This window comes from Trichechus manatus, unplaced genomic scaffold (genome assembly GCF_000243295.1).
Source record: "Trichechus manatus latirostris isolate Lorelei unplaced genomic scaffold, TriManLat1.0 scaffold00010, whole genome shotgun sequence".
NCBI classification, from domain to species: Eukaryota; Metazoa; Chordata; class Mammalia; order Sirenia; family Trichechidae; genus Trichechus; species Trichechus manatus.
This window is the reverse complement of record NW_004443946.1, coordinates 11,956,993-11,969,026: the sequence shown is the minus strand read 5'-3', so window position 1 is coordinate 11,969,026 and position 12,034 is coordinate 11,956,993. Positions and strand designations below refer to the sequence as shown.

Here is a 12,034-nt window from a genome sequence, read left to right as displayed (position 1 = left end):
TTGCAGATAGATATCCAGTTATGCCAGCACCATTTGTTAAAGAGACTGCCTTTTCCCCAATTAACGGACTTTGGGCCTTTGTCAAATATCAGCTGCTCACAGGTGGATGAATTTATGTCTGGATTCTCAATTCTGTTCCATTGGTCTATGTATCTGTTGTTGTACCAGTACCAGGCTGTTTGAACTACCGTGGTGGTGTAAGAGGCTCTAAAATCAGGTAGTGTGAGGCCTCCCACTTTGTTCTTCTTCTTGAGCAATGCTTTACTTATTTGGGGCCTCTTCCGTTTCCATATGTAGTTGGTGATTTGTTTCTCTATCTCATTAAAAAATGCCGTTGGAATTTGCATCGGGATTGCTTTGCATCTGTAGATCGCTTTTGGGTAGAACTGACATATTCACAATGTTGAGTAGGACACTCGCTTAAATTTTGGGCCCAAGGTGAGTGCCTTGACTGCCTCACCCTAACCCCAGTCTTGTAGGATTTCAAGATAAACTGTACTGTACAATCAATGCCCACGGAAGCAGCAGTCAAGGTGTATATGAATAGAAACTTATGAATTACTGTACTCCTCTATAACAGTTACATATCCAGTTATTAAAAGACAAATTACCCATATTTATAAAAATGTCTGTAATCTGTATGTTGTTATTGTCACATGCCATTGAGTTAGTTCTGACTCATAGTGACCCGATGGATAACAGAACGAAACGTTACTGGGTCCTGTGCCATCCTCACAATAGTAGGTATGTTTGAGCCCACTGCTGCAGTCACTGTGTCATCTTGTTGAGCGTCTTCCTCTTTTTTGCTAACCCTTTACTTTACCAGGAATGATGTCCTTCTCCAGTGATCGGTCCCTCCTGATAACACCTCTAAAGTAAGCAAGGTAAAGTCTCGCCAACCTCACTTCTAAGGAGTATTCTGGTTGTACTTCTTTCAAGATAGATTTGTTCATTCTTCTGGCAGTCCATGGTATATTCAATATTCTTCGCCAACACCATAATTCAAATGAATCAATTCTTCTTCAGTCTTCCTTATTCATTGTCTAGCTTCACATGCATATGAGGCAATGGATGAGACCAGGGTCAGGTGCACCTTAGTCCTCAAAGTGACATTTTTGCTTTTGAACACTTTAAAGAGGTCTTCTGCAGCAGATTTGCCCAGTGCAATACATCGTTTGATTTCTTGATTGCTGCTTCCATGGGTGTTGATTGTGGATCCAAGTAAAATGAAATCCTTGGCAACTTCAATCTTTTCTCCGTTTATCATGATGCTGCTTATTGGTCCAGTTGTGAGGATTTTTGTTTTATGTTGAGGTGTAATCCATACTGAAGGTTGTAGTCTTGATTTTCATCAGTAAATGCTTCAAGTCCTCTTCACTTTTGGCAAGCAAGGTTGTATCACCTGCATATTGCAGGTTGTTAATGAGTTTTCCTCCAATCATATAGTCCAGATTTTCGGATTATTTGCTCAGCATACAGACTGAATAAGTATGGTGAAAGGATATAATCCTGGCTCATACCTTTTCTGATTTTAAACCACGTAGTATCCCCTTGTTCTGTTCAAACAACTGCCTCTTAGTCTATGAATGGGTTCCACATGAGCACAATTAAGTGTATGTAGTCTGTATAATCTATAGTTACTATTTCTCATATTTGTAGATTTTACTTACTACATGTATTTGTATGTACTCTGTGGAAATCATTTGCACATGAAAACGACAGATATAAAATGATTTCCACATAATAGTCTCCTGTGATTTTTATTAAAATAAATGATTTAAATTTTATTAATTTTTTAATTTAAGAATCTTTTTCTAATTATAATAGTAATTAAACCATGCTCATTTTAGAAAAATATTAAATATATTTCAAAACTTAGTTTTTTTAATTGTGCTTTAGGTAAACTTTTATAGAGCAAATTAGTTTCTCATTAAAAAAAAATTGATACACATATTGTTTTGTGACATTGGTTGCCAACCCTGTGACATGTCAACACTCTCTCCTTCTCCCAAGGAGAAGAAGGAAAAAATTTGGTTTTTAATGGCTACCTACTGTTCTTTTTTTTTCCAGGATCCATAACTAAAGTTCTATTGGAACACAGTCATACTCATTTTCATACTGTCTATGGTTGCTTTTGTACTATAACCACAAAGTTGAGTATTTGCCACAGAGACCTTCTGGCTGAAAAGCTTAAAATATTTACTATATGGCCCTTCACAGAAAAAAAATTTGTTGACTCCTACTTTTATTTTTTTTTAATTTCTTTTTATTGTTGTAGTTTAAATGAAGTTTACATTTCAAGTTAGTTTCCCATACAAAAATTTATACATACATTGTTATGTGACCCTAATTGCTCTCCCCATACTGTGACAGCACACTCCTTTCCACCCTTGATTTCCCATGTCCATTCAACCAGCTCCTAACCCTCTCTGCCTTTCCATCTCACCTCTGGACAGAAGATACCTGTTTAGTCTCTTGTATCTACTTGAGCTAAGAGGCACACTCCTCACGAGTATCACTTATGTCCCACATTCCAGTCCCATCCCTGTCTGAAGAGTTGGCCTTGGAAATTGTTTTAGTTCTGGGCTGATAGAAATCCAGGGGCCATGCTTTATACCTACTATTTTATCTTAGAAATAAATAACGTTTCCCTTGTTGTTAAACATCTAGGTAATTTTCAATTTTTTATTGTTATTAATAATGCAGTGATAAATATCCTTTTATATAAATCTTTATCCAAATCTTTAAATAGAGTGCTAGAAGTAGATTTATCAGATCAAAGGCTGTGAACATTTTTAGGCTCTTGATATATATACAACCAAAGTTATACTTCCATCACTGGTGTAATAGTGGCTTACCCGTCTTCACCAGACTGAGCACTACCACGTGCTAAGCTCTGACAGTGTGAATAGGTAAAAATGGTTTCTTGTTATCTTAATTAGCATTTGGAAATTAATAATGAGGTTGAACTATACTCTCAAATGGTTATTAGTCATTTTTTATTTCTTCTTTGTAAAATGCTAGTTTATGTGCTTTGCTCAATTTTTCTAGTTGGATATTTACTTTTTCTCTTGCTTTACAAGAGTACTTTTATACTAAGGATACCAAACCTTTGTTCATCATGTTTGTTGAAAACAATTTTTTAGGTTGTCAACTGTTGCTTAATTTTATTAATAATGATTTTTTAGTACACAAGAGTTTATTTACTTACTTATTGACTGATTGATCACAGTTAAATCTATCCATTTTGTTCCTTTGTGGTTGTTAGCATTTCTTTTATCTGGCAAGCTGAGATCAGTTAAATATCCATCTACAAATTCTTCAATTTTTTCATTTTATTCTTTTATCTAACTGGTATTTACTTTTGGTATAGTGTAAAGTAAGGATTCAACTTCCCTACTCCCAAACAGTTTGAGTATTTTTCTAATACCATCTGTTGAATAACCTATTATTTTCTCATACCTCTCTTTTATAAGTCCTCATATATACAAGTTTCTGTTTTGAACTAATAATCCTTAGTTTTTCAGGGTCTACTCTTAGTAAAGAAAATCCAGTTTTTTTCTAAATAAATGAGCACACATAATATAGACCACTAAAGCATAGCTTGATTTAAAGTTCCTACCATTAGTAAAGGGATATCTTAGCACTTTAAACAAGAAAATGAATTTTGAGCCTAGCCTGGGGGTGTCTAATAAAAATGCAGCTGGAATAAGTCTAACAGATCTCTATAACTCTCTGACTGAATCATAGTAGACCACATATCTTTAAAAAAATTTCATAAATATGGAGAAACCCCGAGAGTATGCCCCCAGACACCCTTTTAACTCAGTACTGAAGTCACTTCTGAAGTTCACCCTTCAGTCAAAGATTATAGCTGTTGTTATTGTTAGCTGTCATCAAGTCAGGCCTATAAAACAAACAATAATATACGTAGTCCAACCATGGATATGAGACTAAATGGGCATACCACTCTAGGGGAAAGGACGAGAAGGCAGGAGGTAACAGGAAAGCTGGACAAATGGAAATGGGGAACCCAAGGTTAAGAAGGGGAGAGCGCTGACACGTTGTGGGGTTGGCAACCAATGTCACAAAACAATATGTGTATTAACTGTTTAATGAGAAACCAATTTGCTCTATAAACTTTCACCTATAGCACAATTAAAAAAAAAAATCAGGAAATTGACATTGCTATGAAAAAAAAATCATAAATAAATTAGCCTACACTTTTTTTGAACTGCATATTTCTAAGCACAGAACACAGTTTAAAGTTAAGTTCCTGGAATCAAAACATTATCTTAGGAGTACACTTAGACTTGAAATTCAGTATTAATTAAAATATATATATGTATAATTTAAAAGATAATGCTACTTTATCTGACAATTTTCTTAAAATGTGACCACTTAAATTTTACGATATTAATGCTTACATTTTTTATAGCAAAGCTGAATAATTTTATTCGTTCTTCTGGCAACTTTTGTAATTTGCATTTTCGATCATTCAGTTTTTCAAGGTCTTCATTAAGATGTCTCTGCACAGTTTTTATGCGCATGTTGTAATACATTATTTTTTTCATTGTTGTGGTCTGAAAGTGAGACAAAACAAAAATTTACCCAAAATAAGCAAAATTATTTGTTATTAGTGGTATTTGTTATTTGTTATTAGTGGTATTAATATGAGTGTGCCATGTTCTATATAACAACAGAAAGTTTTGCATGTTCAGTTACTAACAATAATGACAGTTGGAGTGATAATGGCTACACGAATTTCTACATTTAAACTTAATGAGCAAAATATAAAATTCTAAAGATTCTCTTTGTGGATAATATTTTAAGTGTGAGGCATATTCTCACTTATTTCTAGGATGACAGCAGAAAAAGACTACAGAAAAAATTCAATTTGTACAACAGTATCATTTAGCTAATGAGACAGCATTACTAAAGCAAATATATAACTACATGAATCCTATTTGATTAACTTGGGGAAAAGTAAAGAAATTTAAAAATGTTAAAAGCAAATATAAGGTTACTTAACTCATTTTTTAAAAGCATGGCTAGAAAATAGCACCTAATGGTTTCATACTCCAAATAAACTGGTTTTAGACTGAGAACATTACTAAATGGTCAATCTAATCTAATTACCTTGAATTTCTTAATACCAATGGATCATTCAGTTATTAATAGGTTTATTATAATAAATTGGTTAAATCCATCTGTCTCAGTCACCTAGTGCTGCTATAACAGAAATACCACAAGTGGATGGCTTTAACAAAGAGAAGTTTATTTCCTCACAGTAAAGTAGACTAAAAGTCCAAATTCAAGGCATCAGCTCCAAGGGAAGGCTTTCTCTCTCTGTCGGCCTTCTTCTCATCAGTGTTCCCCTGGACAAGGCGCTTCTCTGCGCAGGGGTCCCAGGTCCAAAGGACACACTCTGCTCCTGGCACTGCTTTCTTGGTGGTATGAGGTCCCCCTGTCTCTCTGCTCACTTCTCCCTTTTATATCTCAAGAGATTGCCTCAGGACACAATCCAATCTTGTAGACTGAATCCTGCCTTACTAACACAACTGCCACCCATCCTCCCTCATTAACATCACAGAGGCAGGATTTACGACATATAAGAAAATCACACAATACCAGGAATCATGGCCCAGCCAAACTGACACACATATTTTTTGGGGGACATAATTCAATCCAAGACACCATCATTAAAAAATATATCAGTTAACTAGTGCCTGAGAGATAGATTAGTCAGAAAGAATCATCTGAGGAGAAAATAAACAAACCAGGTGCACTATAAAAATACTTCCTAGTTTTAAGCATTTATCTGAAACAAGCCATTTCTCTTTATCAGGGAATCTGTACTTCAGATAAGTTGGATGGCTTGTACACTGTTCTGGACACGTATTTTCTATAGATGCGGGCTCTAATTAGTGTTATCTATTTGATATAAAGTGAATAATCAAGCTCCCTCGGAATTATTTGGTATAAAAGACTGAATAGAAACAAACATATGGCATGATGAACAAGCCAAATATAATTCTTTTCCCCACATTCTGACTGCAAATTATGAAGTTCTGGAGCTGAAATTGCTAAGTTCCTCTGCCAAAAACAAGAAATTCATATTCATAGAATAAGTTAAGAAAAAAGTTTGTTTTAGGATGATGAAATGTTTTAGGACTGACAGAAAAGTCCCTGATGAGGAAGGGCTTGATTTCTAAGGTGCAAATGAATTGGCTAAGAAAAAAATGTAACTAAGGTAATGGCAAATGGTGTTTTTTGATTTTTTGCCTATTTGGAGAAAATGAAAAATCCAATTAAAAATGTTTCATCAGTGACAACCAAAAAAATTTCTAATGAATTCTTAAATTTAAAATAACAAGAGAACATGGGGTGAAGGTAGGGTTGCCAGATAAAATACAAGATGCCAAGTTAAATTTGACTTTCAGATAAACAATAAGTAATGTTTAATATCATAGTTACTAAACTTACTTTTACTTACATACTTATACTAAAACCCTATTGGTTGTTTATCTCAAATTCAAATTTAACTTGGAGTCCCTCTAAGTGGGGAGGAAAAAAACCTTTACTTTTATATATGTTTTTTAATAAGTCATATAGTCACATGTTTTAAAAAAAAACAAAAAAATTAAGATATACGATGAAAAGTCTACTTCCCACACCAGCTTCCCATCTCCCCAGTCACAGATAAAAACTGATACTATTTTCTAGTATATCCTTCCAGAGTGTCTTCCACTTTATTTTCTATTTTATTAAGAATATACCTATATCTGAATATAGTAAATAGTAACATAAGTTTTGATATTTTATTGAACTCTTTCAAAACCGCTTAGTGTGTCACAGCAATAAAAGCAATAAATAAGGGTTATCAAAAAGTGGTTTTGGTCCTTGTTGTTTGAGGGTATATACTAAGATCCTGGAGAAGAAGAGAAGACTCTTGTAAACTGTAGATATATAGCAAATCAACTATGTAGGCTGACTGTATATTCACTTGTTTGTGTGTGTGTATGTTTGGACTTTTGAGAATTAATAATCGACAGAAAGTAATTGTCAAAGTCAATTTCAACGACTTTGGTTGAACTACTTGCCTGTTTAAGTAGAAAAGGTTTTTTTTTTAATTAGACTTTAATTATAATGCTAAATTCAGTTTCATGTTTGTACTAAGTTAAAACAAAATTTGATCCATTTACTTCTTTGATGACCGAAAACAAATTAAATTAAAAGTCATAAACAGAAATACACTCAACTACAATTTCAAAAAGATTATTTTTATATACTTAACACTTAAAATGAACTTTTATGCATATTAATTTACTGGATCCCCACAACAATCCTGTGATTAAGGGTAGGTACTATTATTGTCATCACCATTTTAATAGTTCAGAAAACTGAAGCTCAGAGAAGTAAACGACCTTGCCTAAGTGACAGGTAGTAACAGATGCAGCGGGGCTTGAATCCAAGTCTTCTGATTCCAAACCCCACATTCTCAATCTTGGGGGGGAAAAAAAAAGGAGAAAATGGAGCTTGAGAATATATCCTCAGTTAGGCCAGCAAGAGAAGATAACCAAGGTCGGATAAATGGATAGACATTCCTATCTATGTTAAGATGATGGATGAGCAACAAGGAAAAGAAAGGAAGACTTCACTGTGGGGGCATCCACATGCTTGGCACATACTACTCAAAAACTATTTATTGGGTGATGAACTGAATGAACAAATGGTGCAAGGTGGGTGGCTCACTGGATTGGAAGCAGCAATAGAAATATAATGTGGAAAGACTATTAATAAACATGGTGAATTCCTATGAACTCCATTTTGAAATTATAGCTCCCTTGGGGACAGGTGAAACTGGCCCCCTTATGGGGGTGGTTCACTGTCAGTGGCAGCCCAGAAACAGCTCTCTTCCAGATTTCAGAGTTGCTATGGTAGTGTGGGTAGATCTAATTTTACCTCCAGGGAACCCAAAATCATTAAACTAATAAATAATAAACAATTAGATTAAAATCTACTTAATTGGCATACTATCATCAATCATATATATTCTTCAATTTTGATATATAGCATTCCAAATAAAAGGTTACTTGTTTCATTTCTACTTTTATTTAGGCTTAACTAATTTTTACACATGTAGCACCAGTCCAATTATTCTAAACACTGATGACAATTTTTCAGACTTCCTTACTTTAGTTTTGTATAGATTATAAACAGTGTTTTTCCTATTATTTCAGCTTCCAGTACTATCACTGAAATCAAAATTCTAGTACTAATGTTATTATTTATACACTTTTATGTGAAATATGCAGTACACTGAAACAAAAGTAGATTTGGTGATAAGACCTGACTAGATAATACTACTTAATGTGGACATAACCCGAAAGAAGCAGTTAATTAATCGAACTTAAGTCATAGCTACCTGATTAAGGATGTACTTACATCTGCCAGTTCCTTGATTTGCTTTGATGACACATCAAATGTGTCAAGCCTTTGAAGGCAAGGCAAGTGATACAGTACATGCGTGGAATAATTACACAGCAGACAAACTGGATTGGTTTTATACTGAGGATCATTCAGTGACAAATCCTTTAAGTGACACAGCCTTGTTAAGTTAGTGAGGTCCTAAAACAACAGCAATCATAATGTTCAATTAATTAATTGTGACTGTCCATTCTGAAAGGAGGCATTTGAACACTTAAGATCATCCATAATCTAATATAATGCATTCCAATTATGAGCTTAAAGGTATTAAAGTGATTTAGATAGCCAAACGTTTTTCTTAATGAACAATCATGGAAGCAGCAGTCAAGAAATCAAATGAGGAGGTGGGACCAAGATGGCAGAGTAGTCAGATACTTCCGGTGGTCCGTCTCACAACAAAGACCCGAAAAAACAAGTGAATGGATTATATATGACAATCTAGGAGCCCTGAACATCAAAGACAAAGTTGAGGAATCAGACCAAGTGGCAAGGGGAGGGAGAGAGGGTTTGGAAGCAGTGAGGAGTTGCCAGACCTGACCCAGCGGCAGCCGGAGCCATTCAGGCTAGATCAGCTTGTGGTGCACGGTGAGGCAAGCAGCAGTGCTCAGGAGGCGTTTTCCACATCGGAAGAGACCCAGCAGCAGACAGTCTACTCGGCCATCCAGAACCAGTGAGAAGCAGCACTCAATCGGCGAAAGATAAGTACTTGCGTCTGGGCTACTGCACGGATCAAACCCCCCCACCTTGGGAAAAACCTCTCTCCCATTTACCTCCCTGCTCCCTGCTCTGCACTGGGTCCGGGACAGCTTCAGCAACTGCCGAGTCCCCTGGGCAGGAAGTAGGACCCATCACATGCCCTAAGCCATTCTCCCGGCTTTGGGGAGGGAATAAATTAACTGGGGAGAAAATAATCTGCTGGCTCCCCTAAGCCAGGAACTCAGGGTAAGCACAGCTCCTGTGCGTAGGCACAGGCAGAAGGAGTCCACAGACTCTGAGTACCTTTCGCCCTGCATAGACTTGTGTGGGCCCATTTCAACAGCGTAGGCCCTCATTACCACAGTACAACAGGATATATACCTGAAGTCTACATTCAACTGTTTCAGCTATGAAGTGGCAGGTTCCTGACATTTGACACTGCTCTGCCCATTAAGCAGGGTCTTTACTGACCCACATCAGGGGCCTGAGGACTGGTGGCTCCACCCATGCCACCTAGCCACCTGCGACAGGGGCCCAACAATAAGAGGTACCCCCCAGTCCTTACAGCCAACAGCACTGGGCGCTTATGGTCTGGCTACAAAATTCACCCACCTACGCGCTCTAGGGAACAGGGACACGCTTTCCTCCCGGACACTCAGGGGCAGCTGTAGGCCCTCTGCCTTGCTTAGCCTGTGTCCCACTGCTGTAGCTGGATGCCTGTGCCTATACTAATCACCCATGCCTGTTTAGGACTGTAGGTAAGAGCCTGCATCACACACTTGGTGGCCAACTACCTGGACACCTAAGCTGAATCCATACAGGAGGAGTGGGCAGACTCCTGGGCTCATAAACTTAGTGGCAAGTCTGGCCACCTAATGGCAGGATGTTGGAGCTTCAGGGGCACTACTGATCAGGCTAACACACACAAGCAGCCTATTTGGGCATATCAAAACAAGACAAGAAGCTAGGATACAGCAAGCAAACATAAAATAAATAAATATAATAACTTCTCGATGGCTTGGAGACAATAGTCATATCAAATCACATAAAGAGGCAGACTATGATGGCTTCAGCAAGCTCCCAAAATAAGGAATCAAGAAATTTTCCAGAGGAAGATAATTTCTTGGAATTATCAGAGGCAGACTACAAAAGATTAATATACAGAATTCTTCAAGATATCAGGAAGGAAATTATGCAAAACGCAGATCAAGCAATAGAGAAACTTAAGAAGATTAGAGAAGAGCATAATGACAAATTTAACAGGCTGCAAGAATCCATAGAGAGATGGCAATCAGAAATCCAGAAGATTATCAATAAAATTTCAGAATTAGACAACTCAATAGAAAGTCATAGGAGCAGATTTGAGGCAATGGAAGTCAGAATTAGTGAGATTGAAGATAAAGCACTTGACACCAACTTATTTGAGGAAAAATCAGACAAAAGGATTAAAAAAAAATGAAGAAACCCTAAGAATTATGTGGGACTCTATCAAGAGGAATAACCTACAAGTGACTGGAGTACCAGAACAGGAGGGGATAACAGAAAATACAGACAGAAACTGTTGAAGATTTGTTGGCAGAAAACTTCCCTGATATCGTGAAAGATGAGAAGATATCTATCCAAGATACTCATTAAACCCCACATGACGTAGATCCCAAAAGAAAGTCACCAACAAATATTATAATCAAACTTGCCAAAACCAAAGATAAAGAGAGAATTTCAAGAGTGGCTAGGGATAAACAAAAAGTCATCTACAAAGGAGAAGTCAATAAGAATAAGCTTGGACTACTCAGCAGAAATCATGCAGGCAAGAAGGCAATGGGATGACATATATACAGCCTTGAAGGAAAAAAAAAAAACTGCCAGCCAAGAATCATATATACTGCATAACTGTCTCTCAAATATGATGGCAAAATTAGGGCATTTCCAGGTAAACAGAAGTTTAGGGAATTTGCAAAAACCAAACCAAAATTACAAAAAATACTAAAGGAAGTCCTCCGGTTAGAAAATCAATAACATCAGATAACAACCCAAGACTAGAACACAGAACAGAGCAACCAGATATCAACCCAGACAGGAGGTCACAATAATAAATCAAAGCTAAAACACTGAAAATAGGGAAACAAAGATGTCAATATGTAAAAAATGATACCATTAAAACAAAAAAGAGGGACTAAAAAATGTAGACATAGATTTTTCATATGGAGAGGAAGTCAAGGCAATATAAAGAAATAAAAGAGTGGTTTAAACTTAGAAAACTAGGGGTAAATACTAAGGTAACCACAAAGGAAACTAACAATCCTACACATCAAAATAAAAAACAAGAAAAACATAAAGACTCAGTAAATACAAAATCAACAACAATCAAAAAAATGAGAAGAAAATACATAAAGAAAAATGACTCAGCACAGAAAATTAAGTGGAACAAAGAAACTGTCAACAACACACAAAAAAAGACACAAAATGACAGCACTAAACTCATACCTATCAATAATTATGCTGAATGGAAATGGACTAAATGCACCAACAAAGAGATAGGCAGATTGGACTAAAAAACACGATCCGTCTATATGCTGCCTACAAGAGACACACCATAGACTTAAAGACACAAATAAACTAAAACTCAAAGGATGGAAAAAATACATCAAGCAAACAACACTCAAAAAAGAGCAGGAGTGGCAATATTAATCTCTGACAAAATAGACTTTAAAGCAAAATCCACCACAAAGGATAAGGACAGACACTATATAATGATTAAAGGGTCAATACACCAGGAGGACATAACTACAAGAAATATTTACGCACCCAAAAACAGGGCTCCCAAATATATAAAACAAACTGTAACAGC

At 36.2% G+C, this 12,034-nt stretch overlaps 1 protein-coding gene across 1 annotated transcript in view; it reads right to left on the bottom strand.

Annotated features, from left to right (window-relative positions):
• The window catches only part of LRRC9 (leucine rich repeat containing 9), a 146,591-nt gene that overhangs the window by 117,572 nt on the left and 16,985 nt on the right, over window positions 1-12,034 (bottom strand). Inside the window, exons 7-8 of the mRNA XM_004371101.2 lie at window positions 8,449-8,631; window positions 4,428-4,583 (exon numbers count right to left, since the gene is read on the bottom strand). Coding sequence (XP_004371158.1) covers window positions 4,428-4,583; window positions 8,449-8,631 — 339 coding nt within the window. The remainder of the gene's footprint in view (window positions 1-4,427; window positions 4,584-8,448; window positions 8,632-12,034) is intronic.